The sequence below is a fragment of the Rhynchophorus ferrugineus genome, unplaced genomic scaffold (assembly GCF_030347505.1).
Source record: "Rhynchophorus ferrugineus isolate W39M unplaced genomic scaffold, kcgeb_rfMv2 rfM10, whole genome shotgun sequence".
Lineage (NCBI taxonomy): Eukaryota > Metazoa > Arthropoda > Insecta > Coleoptera > Curculionidae > Rhynchophorus > Rhynchophorus ferrugineus.
This window is the reverse complement of record NW_027472589.1, coordinates 18723767-18742672: the sequence shown is the minus strand read 5'-3', so window position 1 is coordinate 18742672 and position 18906 is coordinate 18723767. Positions and strand designations below refer to the sequence as shown.

Below are 18906 nucleotides of genomic sequence, written 5' to 3'. Positions count from 1 at the left end.
CCATTTCTCTTTCTTTTAGAATAAAATAATTCACGTATATAAGTATGCTACTAAAAAGTGTTTGTTTTAATCCAACGGAACCATACTAAATTTTTTTTTATTATTTAATTAATACATTGTTACTAATCGTTTCCGTCTAACATACAATTTGTCTTTATGATAACTTAAATCTAAGTATATAGCCAGAAGGACCCATCGGCCCTAACTCAGTCTCTGGTGAAATAATGTTTATACATGTCACTGCTGAAATTTTTATTATATGCACCTCACTACACAAGATCAGATGGTTTGATCCTTTTGAATCTGTGTCCTGTTTTGGTGGTATCCAAAAGGTGCAATATTTCAATATTTGTATGTGAATGGAGTCTTTTCTCATACTCCCTTGCAATTCTATTTATTTATTGAATGACTGTGGGTATCTGAAGGTCTCGATGTAGGTAATCAGTCCTAAAGTATTTGGGTGCACCCACAATACCTCTCAGGACTTTGATCTTGAAAAATTTGTATTTTGCTTATGTTACTATTTGCAGAACATCCCCATAATTGAACTCCGTTCATATAGGTTTCAGTATTTGCTTATATAATAGCAATTTATTATGTACTGATAATTGTGATTTTCTTCCAATTAGCCAGTACATTTTCCCCTATTTCAATTCCAGTTTTTTTCTTTTCTTCCTTATATGTTCCTTCTAGCGAAGTTTTGCATCGAGATTCATTCCGAGATATTTAGCGTTGTTGGTATATGGAATGATAGAGTTATTTAATGTTATTGGTGCTTGTAAAGTCTGTTTATAGGTGAACTGCACATGTACTTTCATTAATTCTTATTTTCCAAGCTTGTGTCCATTTATTTATATTGTCACTTGTCTGTTGTCATTATCGTAAAGCTTCTTCACTATTGTCTCCGACAACTACAATCTCAGTATCATCAGCAAATGTAGCCATCGTAATATTTTCCATTTGTGGTATATCAAAGTGTAGACTAGATAAAGCATTGGTCCCAGTACACTTCCTTGTGGTACACTTGCTTTAGCTTCTTTTATTGTAGAGTAAGCTTCTTCTTGTTTGACTCTAAACATTCTGGTTGTAATGTATGATTTTAATTGTTCGGTGTGTTGTTTTGGTAGCCTTTTCTGTAGTTTATGAACAAGGCCTTCATGCCAAACTTTATCGAAGGCTGTGCTACATCTAAGAATATAGCTGAGCATACTTTTTGACTTTCGTAGGCTTTTTCAATAACATCTGTTCTGTGGACCTGGTCAATTGTTGAGTGCTTGTTAATAAGCCCAAATTGGTGTGTTGGTATTAGGTTTTTTCTCTCTGTGATCGGTTTTATTCTTTTCAGCAGGACAACTATAGGATTTTATTTCGTTTGGTGACTTCCCAGATTTTGGGATCATTATAATTTCCGCCATCTTCCAAAAGTCTGGGACATGTTTTAATCTAAATGCTGTATTGATCAAGTTGGTGAGTTTTATAATTCCCTTTCTTGGTAGTTTTTGCAGTAATTCTTCTGTTATTAAATCGTAGCCTGGTGATTTCCTGTGGTTAATGTCAATTTTAATAACTTTGGTTAACTCTTTCGGCGTGACTAATTCAATCTCGAATTTTCAGCTTCTATGTACGGCAAATTATGTTCAATATTAGTTTTGTTTGGTTTGAAAGTTTTTTCTATATATTCAGCAAATGCTTCTGCTTTTTGGTTTTTGGTCATCATAGGTCTCTTATAGGTGGACTGTATAGACATGAGCGCTTTAGATATTTTGTGGCTTTCCAGAGTGAGTAATCAGTTTAATTATCATCTGTTAAATTTCTTAGATAATCATTTATGGTTTTGATTTTAATTTCCAGTATTTCTCTTTTCAGTCTTTGGGTTATACTGTTTAAACTATTTTTATTTTCAGGTATTCTGTTTTGTTGCCATTTTTTTCGAAATGTACGCTTTTCAGCTACCATTTCCTTCACTTCTTTGGGATAATTAATTCCTTTAGTTGTGCTCTTAACTTCTGGAGTATTATTCCAAGCAGCTTGTTGAATATCTACTACGAATTTTTCTGCTTCAAGATTTAATTGTTCAGTTGTCTTGAGGGGTACATTTAGTTGAATTCATTTGTTCAATTCTTCGGCAAATCCTTCCCAGTCTATCCTCTTGTTTGTTAACGTTGGGTTTCTTTCTTTTCTTATTATATTTTCGCTCAACGCGTATGATCTGAACTTAGCTCTAAATTTTCTTCGACTTCTATATAGTTGGATGTTATGTTTCTTACTATGAAGAAATCTAACAGTTTCAGCAACTCTAAACAATCTATTATTTTTGTGAATGTTGTACGACATTCGTTCAAGTCAAAGTCGGTAACATTACTTACGATAATTGGGAGGTGATCTGGGCATTCTAATTTCTTTATTTTGTTTTATTTTTAATTGCTTGTGAAGATCCTAGGGAATTATTTGCTTTTCTTTTTTTATTTTTAACCGTTATCCAGCCTATTTCTTTCTGCAATTCTTCTTCATCTGTTTCATATTAACAATTGGACTGCTTTGAGCTTGAGAACTCTGAGCTTTGTTTATTTAGTTGTAGCTGGAGGGTATTTATTTGTTTTTGCATATTGGTTAATGCAATTTCAAGACTCTCTCGCACCGACTTTTCGTTCGTCCACGCATTGTAGAGTGCCTGTTCGTTCTGGGTTCTAGTTGTGTTCTCTAGATTCAAAACTGCAATATGTGATATGCCTGATGTCGATATTTCCATTTTATCTGTTTTTTTGTGCAGTGTTCTCCATATTTTTTTACGTATTGTTGAAATACTACTGTTATTTTTATGTTTCAAATTATCCTACGCTGTATTTGTGATCCAGATGTTGAGTTTTCCACCCTTAACGTTTTATGGCATTTTGCATTTATTTTCTACTGTACTGTCCTTTTTTTCGATCGCACTTTCACTTTTTCACCAGTCTAAAATGTTATTGTTAGACTTTTTTTAACGCCGCATTTGTGACACAGACACTTTTGTTTCGTTTCACTGACCGTCTCTCCGAACACGTCTTTACTCTGTGTAAAATTCTATGAAATCTTGAAATGAAACATGAAAGGGAAGTGTAACAGAAAGGCGGAATAGAGAACGACGGAGAGAGTCAAAAATATTTAAATCTGACAGACAGTGACTACATAAATGATTTTTGTAGCAAGCTTCTATAGAAGATACGATCTTATATAATCCTCCCAATAAAACAGACAATGCACATTTAGCAATACCGCAACCGTATTGCCAAATATAGTTTATAAAATCGCAAATTCCTTTTAAACGCGACGCATGTTTGTTTCGATGCGTCTGAACATGTAACCGAATCAGCCTATAAAATTCCATTTGTGTTGGTACTGGTCGATACCGTTGCAATATCATAGAAAAAATAGAAATTTCATGGTATACGCGACCTTGGGGAAATATTTTGTTTAGTTCAATCAACTGTAGCGCTACGATCGCAAATTGTGATTGGCTAGTTTAAAGTTTAAATTCCTGGTGCCGCCACTAACACGAAATGTGATTGGTCGATCAAATTGTGTGAAATCAGCATATTCTATGGGCGTCCATTTTTATGTTTGTTGTTTGAAGGTTATGGTTTTTTTTAGATCACGAAATTTTCGTTTTACGTTGTGCATATTTTCTGTTTTACGTTAATTATTATGGAGTAATAATATAAAAATTGATGACAATGCGTCAGTGTAGTAAAAGATGTAGTGTACCAGGGTAAAATTCTACTACGGAAATTAGACATCGTTTCCCAAAGAATGATGTCGCTCCTTTCTAAAAATGGGTAGTATATAGTAAGTTACCTGGATAAACCACAATGCAAATATATCAACGTCATGGTGTTTGTTATGGACATTTTAGTAAAAAATTTAGAATTATCCTTCCTTCACGAACAGGTATTTGGGTAAATGCATATCCATCATTGGTTTTATCAGGTACATATAAAATTATCTGTCTACTACATGTCTGTTTATATATTGTTTGTTTACAGAAATTCAAAACCTTATGAAGATGTTAGTAGTAATAAAATTCAATTAATCTACCAAGTTCGTATGCTGTCAGTGTGATGTCTCTACATAAAGAAGTCTTACAAGAAGGTAACAATTAATATAACTGGATAATTAGTAGTAACAAATATTACTTTTAATTGTAATGTATCCCTAAAATATTTGCAATACTTTTTAGAACAATCAGTGTTCAATCATTTTATAGTAGAGGAATTATATATTTAAATTTGATTGCCTTGTTAAGAAAATATTTGTTATGGTGCCATCAATTAAAAATTTAATTGCTACTTTTAGGGCATTTATTACCTTAAAGAAATCCATTTTGTCTAAATTTACAAATAACTACATTTGTTTAACAAATCTTAACCAAGATTGCTTAAAGAATTTTGTTGGATCTATTAGAGGTCATGGAGGTAGAAACAGTATCCTTCCCCTAGTATGTTCGAGAAATTTTTAAAAGGGCTCACCACTTCAATTTTTTCACACCATTCTTCCGGAGAAAATTGTGAAGAAGATGAACATGTTAGATAATTTATATTCTTTTTTAACGGGAGATCTAGTACCACTTGAGGTTGTTAAATCACCAGTTGAGTCTATATTTTCAGTTCCAGAGAATTTTGCTCTGAGGAAAACGAGTGTAATATTGTATTTTAGTCTTATTTCAGGCTATTTAACAAAACTTCTGAAAAAGAGACAACATGCAATATTTGTCTATATTCTATATTAAGTAGTTCCACAGATTAAATACTCTAAAATCTAAATATTTTTAAAAAACAAATAAATTTTTAGTGTTTCAACTGTCCAATCCATAATGATTTTCAAGACCAAATTTTAAGTTATTATGAGGTGTGATTGTATTTTTGGTTTAATGAAGTTAATGCAATATCAACAGGGAAGGATTTAAAGTTTACCTTCAATATATCAAGATGAGTTAGAACTTTAATAGATCCCATAAAATTGATGACACTAAACATATATGGGAAGGCGTTATAGAAGGATTATAGATATTTTAATATTGCCTAGAATAGAGTTCATAATTGTTTTTTTTTTGCTTTTTGTTCACCCCTGTGTAATACGTCAATATAATAAAACAACTCTAACCTTCAAACTATTGTGGCGGTTTACTGCAATGTTAGAATCAATTATATTTTATAACGTTATTTGTGCTGCATTATTTTATTTACATTAGTATTTTGTTGTCAGGCTAAAAACAGACGAAAACTTAAATAAACTGCGGCAATGTTGCATTATAAATTTAGATGACGTGCATTGGTTGTTTTATTGAAAATGCTATACCATTTATTATAATAATTGAAGGATAGGCGATGTTGCCAGTTTGATATGATGTTCTGCACAAAATGTGGCATCAGATCTAATGCTGTTTTGAACGTTTCGACCATATCACTATTCTGGTGAAAAAACGTTTGGAGTTCTTGGACAATAGTTCGCTTCATTGAGAGCACAATGCACATCAATTTCCGCATCCCGATTACCTTCAATATAAATTTGTAAGAACTGATTATGCGCTCTAGTCATGGTAACAGCGCTGCTAGTAAGTGATAAATCTGTAATTGTTTAAGATCTGGTTGTGGGACCAGCGTAATCCAGTAGATTCACCGATGTATCGAATGTCTTACAATGTTGACAAACGATTGTCATTTCCCTAATTGTAACTGATTTGATGGTCCACGGAATAGCTTAATTTCACTGTGTGGTGTTCGATGTTAATGCATTTGTATTATAAGTTTATTCACTCCGCAATTGAGACCTACCAATACGGCTATCTTTTTCTGTCGTCTGGATCACAGAGAATATAGAGATTTAACTTTATATATAACGTCAAATATCTAGATGTCTTGAACTTATTACTTATTTTAATCGCTGTGCCAAGAGCCGTAAAGGTATTTGATTGGTTCATTTCTATGGTGCGTTTACTTTACTTTCAATGCCATTTTCTTAGTGCAGAAATAAAGAACAGTGGTTTTAGCGTTTACCTACTTTTCGTGATTAAATTATAATCGAAATTGGTTCGTTATCATTCTAAGAAGTGTAACTAGGTATATAGAAAGCTAAATAATGAGACATCATTCTCCTTCCAAGAATTTTCCGACTCTTATTTAAAAAACAGATAAATCATATAAAAATCTCAAATTATCTGGATTAAGTATGTGTGGTATGTGACTTTTTATCTTTACGTTTTTTTGGTTGGTATGGTTTTATTGGTATGTTAACATATACCGTTTTTTTTTTAAGAAAGTTAACTTATTTTTCACCTTATTACCAGCAAATCGACTACAGATGTAAAAATATTGGTAAGCGTATAAACCCAAATTATGTTCTAATGGAACAATGCCAAACATATGAAATATACACTAGCAAATATATCCACAAGAAAATTTGTATTGCAAAGTTAATCAGCATATGAATAGTGTTAAATTAAATTGGATTTTCAAAATATACTTATAAAAGTAGCATCAATTTTAAGATTTAAGAAACTAATTTATTTAAAGAAATATATTTTGGCTAAGTTGTGGCATATAAGGCTACATATCCAAGACAGTTTGGATTTTAGTTTTGTATCTATTAGAACTGATGTAATAAAAAATATATATGCTTGAACAATTAAATTTAAAAAATTAAGTTCACTGAAATTTTATTCATAATATGTTATGGTTAACTCTGTAAACCAAGATGATAATGTTTATAGAGACAAGGCAATATCTCATGATACACCATCAACTCCATGAAGATTGTTTTATTACATTGTAGGTTACTTTATTTATTTTATTTTCAGAATCAACCACGTCAATAATGTCACAGTAATTTTACATATATATTTTAAAATATAATTTTAAACCTTTTCGTTGTATAATACGTAATGGTTTTCCAGATAAAATGTTACACTACGTTAAGAATATGAATAAGTATATGACATATTTTTGGATTAGAGAAATTATTAAAATTATAACAGAGAAGGACTACCGACAAATTACCGTTAGCGTATAGTTATATAATATTCGACATATATAGTCTATTCAAAATAATAGTGATTTCATGTCAACAACATGTTTAATGCATTGCCTGCGACAACTTGTAAATTCGTTTTAGAATCAGACAATATTTTTCTTCTCATTTTATTCTAGTTAAAAAGAGACACAATGCTGTCTGATACGTTCTGTAAAAATCGTTCATTTCTCAAATGTCTTCAAAACAGTAGTGGTAATAAGAGGTTGTGAACCGGCAAACGTATTGGCGTTCTGCTTGTTTTGATAAATTTCAAATCGCTGCTTAATATTTGTGATTGCTGATTGAAAATGCAGAGGCCAAATAATTAATCAATCGGAAACAGATTACGTCCTCTTTTGATTCAATATTGACAATTAGCAAGACAGGGTGATGCGAGTGGAAACAACTAAAGATGTGTATATAATTAAAGTCGTATTTAGAGTGTGAAAGATTTATGTGCATAGTTGTGTGTAATTGTTCAGAGTATATATAAGCATTTGGTTAAAATGTATCAAGAGAGAAATAAAATTAACTGTTTTGCAGGTATGGCAAATGCATTAGGGAAAATGTAGTCAGTAAATCAAGAAAAGTGTATACAGTTAGTAACAGCGCACACTCAGGAAAAATCCAGTGATATTAAAATGATATTACAACGTAACAGGTAAATATGCTTTCTAATGAAAGTAAAATACATTACTAGGATTGAAAGAAATTGTTAAAAAGGTGAATTAAGCCCCTAGGGGATACACTGCCTCATAGGTAGTGTGGAAAAGTTTTCAGTGTAAATATAATAAAACACAACCCTAACCTACAAACTATTATGATTGTATAATTGTACTTAATATAATTTTAATAAAACATAACCCTAGTAAAAACTATTATAACTGCCTACTAATCTGTAGTTTAGTACATTTAGTACTATAATGTTAAAATAAATTATATTGATAACATTTCTGTTACATTATTTTATTTAGATTAGCCAAAATGAACTAAAACTCAAACTTGATGCGGCAACATTGCCACGGTTTGACGTCATCAATTTAGATGATGTGAGTTCACTGTTTTATTGAACGAACTTATACCATAGTGAAATATATCTCTGTGGCATATTTGGTCATTATTTCTCACTTGATTTTCACGTTACCAAATCGAAAACTAGCCACATTTGTGTGAAATATAAGTCGTGCTATTAAGTATTAAGCGGTCAGTGCTGAGAAATTACATTCTAAATAAAGTCTGTTTTCAGCGTTGCCAGGAGATATGTTGTTTCTCAATTAGGTTGTAGATCTTTTTGTATTTACAATTTTTAACATTTAATTTAATTTAATATTTTATTTTATTTTATTATTTTTTAACTTGCATATTTATAGTTTATACATTTATTTTTTATTTTTATTTATACATTTTTATTACATTACTTTTTATTTATATACATCATATATACTTATAATTTAGCATTTTAACATTTTATATTTGTATTTATATAGAACTTTGTTTTAATATTTTTTTGAGAATGTGACGTCATGGGTTAGTTACGTGATACGTATGAAATCCTTAGCCAATGGAATATCTTCCTAATATTTGTAATAATATTTTATATATAATACATTTTTGATTCTTCGAAATTTTAAGCTTGAATTTCGATCAATTTTAATTTAATACAAATACAATTCATATATTTTGGCAAAATTGTTAACTGAAACATGGACCTTTTAAAAAATCTAATGGCTGACCAACCCGTCGATTATAAATCCAACGAGTTCTACAGGAAATAAACAAGATGGGATCACATCTATAAATATAATTATCAATTTATCATTCAATAATACAAAAAATTAAATCAAAAAAATATAGAAATTTGATAAATATTTTAAATGTTTTAAAAAATTGATCTATAATACTGTATCTGTAACAAATGACTATTTTACTATTACACTATTAAAAACAACAGAGCAAAGTAGAAAACATTTAATGACTTAATCATAGATGTTTCTTCCTTATCTTCTAAATGTTTGTTCGATCTTCGAGCTTGTCATCTTCGATCACGTTCTTATTCGTTGCTTGGTTTTTCTCTCTTCTTGCTCTTCTTTTTTCTCGCTTTTAATGAACGTTTTAAAGTGTTCTATAACTGCGAAGCTGTCGTTGTTTGCTAGCAAACGTAAGCTGTGTTAATAATTCTCTTACCTTGTCAATCATAGGCGGCGGGGCAAGCAGCACTTGACTAGCATCGATGGGGGAGTTTTGAGGGGCCGTCAGGAAATCCTGTTTGTGGTGGCAGTTGGACGTTAGCGCGTGATTCAAGCAGGTCTTCATCGAGCCGATCATAAAACAGATTGGGTAATCGGAACACTGATTGAATCCGTTGATGTAGACGTCCATTATGGACTGCGAACTGCTGTTGCAGTAACTGGGCTGACATGGCGAGTGTGTGTCATCGTCGGGATAATATTTCCTGGCTGCCAAGGTTCGGATTCGGGGAAATTCGTTTTGCAGATCGGCTATGGACATTTGGCGTTCGGCTGGATATGATATCAGGTCCATTGGTGTTGTTATGATAGTGGTGGATAAAGTGTTTTCTATCACGGGTCGCTTCTTTAATGGCAACGGAAGCTTCATGTCGCTCTTCGGCGATTCCGTCTCATCGCAGGAATTCAACAAATTCGTTACATCCATATTATTCAGTAATAAATCTGGTACAATGTCTAGAGGCTCTTCATTAAAATCACTAATCGATGTGCAATTGTTCTCGCTATAGTAAGATGGATATTCAAAGTTGTCCTCGAGGTAAGAATTAACAGCATCAGTTTCCTGGATTAAACCATGATATATACTGCTAGCCTGGAAAATATTTCATCTTTTTTTAAGAAAATATACATCCATTCGACAATAGAGTTTGCAACATCGTGTGGAATTATTTAAATTATATAAATAACTGCCAACTCTTTCGCTGGCAATCAGAGGACAACAAAAAGAGATATAGCGAATTGAGAAAGAGGGCAAAGTGAGTACGTAAACAAGATAAAACACTAAATAAATACAAAATTATGAGCATCGATAAGAAATATAGTGTAAAAATTCAATGTCTGTGATGCTATGATGCTACTACTTATCAGTAAACTTCGGCTCTTTGAGCCTGAATTTTCGACGTTGCTATCTACAAACGATGAAGAGACAGAGAATGAACTAAGGCAGCCATTTTTATTTTGACGTTAGTATTGGTAGAGCTGTAGTAGTTTTTGATTGTTTATATATGTTTATAATTTATTTGAGAACCGTTGTGAATTTGTTGAACCGCTCATATTTTTATTATAAATTATAGATAGTAATGGATAAATAAATGATTTATGAATATTGTCAAAAAGCTTTTGTAGCAGTTCTAATATAAAGAGACATATGAGAAAATTCTATCTACGTAAGTATCTATTCAATTTTTAATTTAATAGTGCAAATTGGATTCAATTCTATACCAAATTCATTATATTTTAGGTAGAAAAGACCCTGAGAAAATAAAATTTCTGACAAATATGACTCGATGTCCTTTACGTGAACATAACAGGTCAATTGAAAAGTCCCCGGCCTGACACATAGATGGCTAGAATTAAATCCATATGTTTTTTAGTTAGCCCCAACCCTCAAATGTGTGTATAAATTTGACAGCTGTCGGATCATTAGTTTGGAAATTATAGCATTTTGAGTAAAGCAACTTTTGTTATTGTGAAAAAAATGGATAAAAAGGAATTTCGTGTGTTGATAAAATATTGCTTTTTGAAGGGAAAAAATACAGTTCAAGCAAAAACTTGGCTTGATGCCGAGTTTTCGGACAATGCCCCAGGAAAGTCAACCATCAAGGATTGGTATGCTAAGTTTAGATGTGGTGAAATGAGCACCGAAGACGGTGAACGCAGTGGGTGCCCAAAAGAGGTTGTTACCGACGAAAACATAAAAAAAACACAAAATGATTTTGAATGACCGTAAATTGAAATTGAATGAAATAGCAGACACAATAAAGATATCAACTGAACGTGTACATCATATCATTCACGAATATTTGGGTATGAGAAAGTTCTGTGCAAAGTGGGTGCCGCGCGAGCTCACTTTTTTACAGACCAAAAACAACGACGAGTTGATGATTCGGAGTAGTGTTTGAAGATGATCAAGCGTAATAAACCCGAGATTTTGCGTCAATATGTGATAATGGATGAAACATGGCTCCATCATTTCACCGAAATCCAATCGACAGTCATTCGAGTGGACTTCACACGATGAACCCCAAAGCATGGGGAAACGCAACAGTCGTCTGGCAAGATTGTAGCGTTGTCTATATTTTGGGATGCGCATGGAATAATTTTCATTGACTACCTTAAAAAAGGAAGGACCATCAACAGCGACCATTACATAACGTTATTGAACCGTTTGAAGGACGAAATCGGCGAAAAACGGCCGCAATTGAAGAAAAAGGAAGTGCTGCTTGTGCTACAAGTCAGTGAAAACGATGGCCAAAAAATCCATGAATTGAGCTTCGAATTGCTTCCTCATCCACCGTATTCTCCAGATCTGGACTATTTCCTGTTCTCAGATATCAAAAAAATTCTCGCTGGGAAGAACTTTTCGTCGAATGAAAAGGTGATTGCCGAAACTGAGGCCTCTTTTGAAGCAAAGGACAAATCGTACTACAAAAATGGTATGGAGTTGGAGGATCGAAGAAAAATTATGTTAAATAAAAAAAACTAATTTTGCCAAAAGAATGTATTTTACTATAGTAGGCCGGGAACTTTTCAATTGACCTATTATCTCATCAAAATCGCAGCTCTTTGGTCATATAGTCATTCCACAACATCACAATTGAACAAGAAACATTGAAGTTTGATTCGCTTGCAGATTTTGTGGTTGAAAAGACAAAAACATGTAGAAGTTGATTGAAATAACAACTAAATCCTGAATTATTAACAATACGGGCCAAAACCACTTCTAATTCGAATGTAATCGGTAAGGCTCCAAGGAAATATAATATGAATTTCTATTAAAATTGGATAGAAATATGATATGTAAAACTAAAATTCCAATGTTAAAAAATTCCAATTCTTATAAAAGAACTAGCAACACCGACTGGTGTCAAAGGTAAGTGCAGGGAATAGTGACATCAAAGGAGAAGAAATAGAAGAGAACATTAGGAAGGGCAATAAAAAATCAGGAAAAATATGTTTTAAATATAAGTATCTCACAAGGAAAAAATACCCCACCAACAGAAAAAGTCTAATATTTCAAAAAATGAGAGAACGAAATGCGAAAATTATAAGGGGATTTCAGTGTGTAACATAGCGTATGAAGTACTGGCAAGAACCATAAATTAAATCGCTATCATAATGTCTTAGCGGCAGAATAAAATCTAGACCTTCGTATATTGCTTATAGTTTTATGGTTCAATAAAAAGGAAGGTTATCAAAAGATGGAAAAAAATCCAGGGAAGCTCATAAATCGAAGTAGTGGTTACTCTGAAGAACGCCCATCCCACATTCGGTAAACTTCGGCAGTTCCTGCATCAATTTGTGACGTTGCGATTTACGAGCGACTGAGCGACGGATTGCAATCAACAGAATACCGTCATTTCGATTTTTGAATCTCAGTACATATATTCTAGAATGTATATTATATTCTTAAAATATACATATAATGTACAAGAACTGGCAATGTGGCCAAATAAAATTTTAATGGGCATGAAAGGCATCCCTATGAGTAGGCTCTTGTACTGTCTAATCGATATTTTTTAAACTTATAAAAAAATTTAAACTCTAAAATATGAATACCTTTTTAAACAAAAATATCGGCCACATCTCTAAAATACAACGAAATAGTGACTGAAAGCAATCTTTGGATATCAACAATTTCTGGATATTCGTTATGTACATTCGACTGTATTATTTAAGCTGGATCTGGAATCAGTTTTTAGAACTAGCCTGCTGCATACAGAATAAATAATGTAACCCAATTGAGTAAGCAACTAGAAAATGCATCTTTTAAAATAAAATGCAGCAAAGAGTTACGGATTACGTTGAATATTTGGTGTAGGCCACCTACAGAAAATCGTAACCAAATGGAACAGTACTAGGTGAATATGGAATGATAGTGAACAAAATTAAAACGAAAGATGTGTCAATAGAAGACCCAGGACAAATGAATATACAAATTGAAGTAGTAGGTATAGAACAAGTACATTTATTTACATGTCTGAGAGTATATATAGAACATTTAGAAGAATACATAGCCTTTCTATTCTCAGTTTATGCAGCCACTTGCAGCGCATGTGACAATGAAATACTACACAAAATTATTTAGTAATGATGCAAGGAACATTGATGAAGTGATGAAAATGATAGATTAAAAGCAGAAGTAGAAGTATACAAATCTGAGAAAGTAAAACATTTTAAATTCCTGGGAGTAATAATGAACAGTTAGAAAGAAAATATTAAGTAATGAGAAAATCACGATATACATATTAGTAATAAGATCTGCAGTGGTGATTGAAGGATAAGAGGTTAGAAATTTGGGAAAGACTGGTTTTAAGAGGAATATTTCAAGGAGCCGAGAATACCAGGAATATCGGTAATACCTTCCGTTTTTTTTTTTTTTTTTTGTTAATGGAAACATGTTATTTGCAATAGATTTGTTCGAAGTATTGGCCCTTTTATTCTCCACTTTTTCCCCATGTATCAGGCATTTTATGGATGCTTTGAACAAAATCATTCGTCGAGCTTTGTGGGTCGGGTTGGTTTCGCCAAGTGATAATCATGATACTTTTTGATTGGGATTCTCGAAATAAATGCATTTTCATTACTCGCTAGTATTCAGTGCAGAAATTACTTCTCTCCATACCTTTGAAGCAGTATTTCGCTGACGATTTGTCGATTTTCTAATTACCTGTGATTCAATTCGTATAGCAACCATCTTACCATATTTTATATTTTTCCCATCGTTTGTAATCGTTCGCAAATAGAAACTTGGCTTACATACAACTTTTCTTGCAATTTTTTCGAGTCTGTATTGGGTCTTTATCCAATTAACTCCTGCAATTCGCATGCGTTTCGGCCTGCCAGGATGTTCTTTGTCTTGAACGTTTAAATGATTACAATTATTGAAACCACGTTTCACATGTTCGTATGCTTAGGGCATACTTAACTAGAGTTAAGAAATAAAATAAAAATATAGGTATGGATATAGATATAGCTTAATATGTTAAAATACAAGACGAAGATTCAATAAGGGATGGTTATATGCGTCAATTGCTGATATAAGAGATGTTTGAGTAATGGAAATGACTGAATAACAGCGGCATACAATATATCTTAATGGAGAAAAAAAGGTAAAAGGATTAAAGAGAAGTAGTTGGCAACACATATACCTTTCACGGTCTGTAGAATCTATATGTAAACTTAAGAAACTGATACCTTTTCCTGTTCCTCCACTTCTTCATTAACAATTTCATTATTTTTGCTACTTAATACTTCATCGGATAATTTATCTGGCGGTTCCTCATCAGCATCATTATTACTAACGACCGTCGGCTCTTCATCCGTATGTATCGAGGATTCCGTGATTTGATCCTGGACAGAAAGAGGTTCGTCGCTTTGATCGTTCGGACTTGGTAATGTCGTGATTGTGGCCCCAACATGGTCTGGACTAGGCTGCAACATAACGAAACAAAGTAACAGTTAAAATCAAGCGTGTTTCTCGCGTTTACCTCACTAATGATCTGGACATCGTCATCACTTTCCAGTACAATTACAGGATCTTCATCGTCCGATACAATTACTGGATTAACGGGAGATATCATAGTGTGATCCTGAGAAAAGATCGATGGTTGAAAATCAAATTAAGCAAGCAAAAGTGTTCCACGTTAAAACTATTTGCCAGTGTTCCTTCCAACAGTTAATGGCACTTATATTTGAGGGTTATTGGCCAAGAAACGCATGCTACTGGATCCGAGGTAACCGACGCATCATTATTAGGGAACCAGGATGCTGGCGAGTACTGGCCGAAAACCACGAAAAAAATAATTTACCGTCAAGTTCGTCAAGAAAAAGGCTTCGCATTAGCTATTTTATAGAATGTACGAATGGAACCTCGTATCAGACACTATTATCGCTTTAGAGCTGGTAAAATATACAATCGTAGTCTCTACTCTCACCGAACTAGACATGAATTGTTCGTCTTGTTTTGTACCGGTGGTGACCAACTACTAGAGTTTTCATTTCATTTCAGTGTTTATCCATGTACGCACCTATTGAAACAAACTCGGATATGGTTAAAGATTACTTCTACAACCAACTTCAAGAAGATCGTAAGAACAACGCCATCTGATTTAGGCTGAAAAGCCATGACGCTGGAAGCGTTCTTATAACGACCATACAACCAACGCAGCTGATCCCTGGTTACCAACAAGACGATCATCGGTGGTAGGAGTAGCCACTCGACATGTTATGTCAGGTTGTAACCTGAAAGAATTGTGTCAGGGGTGTACCCCTGATTATCGCAGCCATGTGCAATGGCCATCTGTTTTAAAACTATCTGTATGGTAAACGAGTGAGATAGGTTTGGTCTGTGTTATAATAGATAAAAACCCTTAGTGTCGTTTTATATCGCCATTCAACAAGTCGCCTCGTCTTTGAATAAACTATTTGTTTCTCTAAACCCTTTTCTACTTTAGAACTGGCGCAGTCGGTAGGATTTTGGGGAGATCATAAGGCTATTCCGTTTTGAATTCATTTTATTGACCAGAATCAAATTAGTTATCAAGAAGACAGGTTGACGTTGGAATGGCAATTGTTCCGCAGTTATTCGAGGCATTTCTTTGTATAGTTACGTGGAGCTCGGGCAAAAGTATCGCAGCCGAAACCGTAAGGTCACAAAAGGTGGATTGAAAGACTAGCTTAGCCGTAGAATATTCAAAGTAGGAAACATATAAGCTTTGGGAAACATCCCTAGTCCGCGGACTGCATCACAGTTCAAAGCGCAAGGCCTGAAGTTGATGTGAATTTATATAGACTACTGTAATTTGAACAGAAGCTTGCAGTTCAGGATGAATAGCCACCAAAGGCGGACGGTAGTAGCTCAATTTCTTAGCCGTAGACTATTGGAATCTCGAGTCACCAACACTTGGAAAACTACTCCATAGAGGAATACACGGAAATTTGGGTAGAAATAATGCCATTTCGAAGATTTTTACGGTACAAAGTATACTCAAAAACAATTTTACAATAACTATAAACTGTCTAGATGGAATAACGACCACGTACCATTTGTTTTGGGACTATCTGAATGGTTAACGAGTGAGATGGGTTACCGAACCCATCCAACAGATCAATGTTTTCGAATAGATAAATCGCCTCTTCTTCCTTTGAATAAAACAGTTTTTACAGTAAATTAATAGTTTTTGTGTTCTAAACTCTTTCCCATTATATAACTCAGATACATCTAGTCATGTATGCGATGAGTCACAACTTTCTTTCGATTGTGTCAAGGGTTTTTAAACTGGCAAAACAAACTTGACCAAAGAATAACACTTATAAACCATTTTTAGTTAGAAACAAATCAATGCTATTAAGTTGTCATTTACACCATTAAGAGAGTTTCATTAGGGAATACGTTGTTCCCTATCCATCAATTCCTACTGTTTTTTAAACCGCCTTCGATCTATTCGACCAGTTTTGAGCAACTCATGATAAACAGTTCCTTTGCAATCCCAACTAACGTTTAGCAACACCGTTTGTGAAGCTTCACCAGATTCGACCACGAATCCCTTCGCAGGTTATTGTCGTTTCTTTAAGTTTTCATTATCCATAATCACTCGTTTTAAAAAATGACTTGATTTCGTTTCGTTTATGCAGCTATTCAAAAATGGAAACTGGTTCCATTCAGTTTTTCGCTCTTAATTCACGTGGAAGCCAAAGGTCGAGTTTCTTTTGGTATCCCGTTTTCATATCTTCCGTATCACTAGCGTCCACTTAAGCAATACTTATGAATAATATATTACATACTGAATGTAACCACTTTAGGAAGTTTAAAAAATGGCGAAAATTATCTTCTGGAATTCCCATTTTTAAAGCGTTCGATTTTGACCAAGTATGTGAATGAAGAATGGGCTGTTGCCTTTCAAATTCGCTATCACATTGGAATTTTAAAGCCATCTCGTAAGAAAACCCGAAATTACTTTTTTTTCAATATTTACATAAACATTATCCTTAATTAATTAAACACATAATTAAAAATGAAAATAACCTTTTGAATAACGTATCATTAAAATCTTAGGAGGAAAACGTGGATTGCTTTTACTTATACCTAATAGTAACACAATAGAAAATTTACCAAATGTACCTGAAAGGCTGTACCAAAAGCGGTTTTTCTTTGGGCCAATACTTTGTCGAAACACGAAGAGGAGTGGGACAATATCGAGTAAAAAGGTGGCGAATTGTCGAATATTGTACTGTGGTTTTCGTTAAATAAGCTAATGGGTTTTAAATTCTGTTTATAACTAGCCCGAAATACGTCGCTACACCTTCGCTTATAATACCTAAAAATCAAAGGAAAAAAGTATGATTTAACCAGAATGTTTCATGATTATTGTTATTGTAAAAATATATTCACTTGTAATACTGCACACACATATCCCTCACACTATACAAGGGATCCATCTCGCGTTTCTCTATAATCTCTTTCAAAATTGGTATCTTTCTCAACTCATTTATTGTTTTACCCAGTGTTCTGTACACACACTTAAATTGAAGATTTATAAAATACAATCAAAAACATTCCTAGTCTAATACCAGATCAATCCTGGTCCATTCTTTCTTTGGCGTTAGATCCTTTAATTTCTGATAGATAATATATCCACCTACAATCTCTTCATTCTTCAGGTATTGAAATACCCTAGATAAATAGTATCTAAAATACAAGGGCATTACCAAGAATTTCACATAAACAATATAAAATTAATTTATCTTAATTATATACCTGAATATATCTGCCCATAACATTTTATACTCATGCAGGTCTGTTGTAATTTGTATTTTCAAAAAAAGATGCATAATTCTGTCTAGTCTGTCCAATAATGACCATTGTAACAGAGTTTTAATTCTTCTAGATTCCTTTTTAATTATTTTCTACATAAAAAATGTGCAAATAAAATAATAAAATTAATTTGCTTTATTTTGATACTTACTGCAGTGAAATTTTCAACGTTTCTAAAATAATTTCTAATTACATTGCATAATATAATTAAAATCTCTTCCATAACATCCAAATAATTATCAACATACAAAGCAGCAATCTTTTTGTAATTTATAGTAATATATATTATGTCATTTGTAGCTGTCTCTTTAAGAAACGTATTTGAAATACTGTCAACTTGTGTTTCTAATATTCTGCGTCCCCATTAAATACAAGCAATAATTATTTACATTTATTAATTTTTGTATACTTACAAACGATATTTTTCTATTGTTTCTATAAATTTATACTCATTTTCAGGTTCAGTGTCCAGTAAATAGTGTAGAGTCTGTTTGGATTTTTCCTTATACTGTTGAAAGCCATCCTCTTCATCATCCACTAAAAATGCGCTCGGAAAAATCGAAATGTGTTTTCGTCAATGTACTCACATAGACATATTACGTCGTTGGGACTGCTGTCTACATCAGTTCTACATTCAGTCATCTTTTTCTTCATATTTATTAAGCTCGCAACATTGCTCCGTACGGTAGTTAATAAAAAGACTTGTATATTGACGAAAATTAATTTTACTCTAAAAAAAACAAATGGCATGCAGCGCAGTATCTTGATTTCTTTCGAGCGCCATCTGTTTATTAACAATGATAT

The 18906-nt window shown here is 33.0% G+C and overlaps 1 protein-coding gene and 1 long non-coding RNA gene across 10 annotated transcripts; one reads left to right on the top strand and one right to left on the bottom strand.

The window, feature by feature from the left end:
* The first annotated feature begins 3694 nt into the window (after positions 1-3694).
* Positions 3695-7722, top strand: LOC143203830 (uncharacterized). 2 transcript variants are annotated; one of them, XR_013007444.1, is made up of 4 exons: positions 3695-3822; positions 3890-3963; positions 4020-4125; positions 7585-7722. It is a non-coding gene; the product is annotated as an uncharacterized LOC143203830 (long non-coding RNA). The 2 variants fall into 2 exon arrangements; XR_013007443.1 differs by lacking the exon at positions 3695-3822 and having other exon boundaries at positions 3831-3963.
* A 1105-nt stretch (positions 7723-8827) lies between these two features.
* On the bottom strand, positions 8828-18865 carry LOC143203816 (uncharacterized). Of its 8 annotated transcripts, none has more exons than XM_076416117.1 (11): positions 18690-18865; positions 18516-18639; positions 18254-18455; positions 18046-18194; positions 17859-17976; positions 17680-17807; positions 17401-17605; positions 14777-14878; positions 14484-14720; positions 9226-9879; positions 8828-9169 (listed from the first exon to the last, which is right to left on the bottom strand). In XM_076416117.1, the coding sequence occupies exons 1-11, from the start codon at positions 18850-18852 to the stop codon at positions 9164-9166; spliced, it is 2088 nt and encodes a 695-aa protein (XP_076272232.1). In that variant the 5' UTR covers positions 18853-18865; the 3' UTR covers positions 8828-9163. The 8 variants fall into 8 exon arrangements, with proteins under 8 accessions (XP_076272232.1, XP_076272230.1, XP_076272233.1 ...); XM_076416115.1 differs by having other exon boundaries at positions 8828-9163; positions 18690-18864; XM_076416118.1 differs by having other exon boundaries at positions 17410-17605; positions 18690-18864.
* Positions 18866-18906: the final 41 nt, after the last annotated feature.

Coding starts and splice junctions, on each gene's coding strand:
- LOC143203816 (XM_076416115.1), bottom strand. CDS start 18,852: ATGCCATTTGTTTTTTTTAGAGTAAAATTAATTTTCGTCAATATACAA. Junction 14,721..14,776: donor ATGTCCAGATCATTAGTGAG/GTAAACGCGAGA, acceptor GTTATGTTGCAG/CCTAGTCCAGACCATGTTGG. Junction 9,164..9,225: donor CGCCGCCTATGATTGACAAG/GTAAGAGAATTA, acceptor TCGCAGTTATAG/AACACTTTAAAACGTTCATT.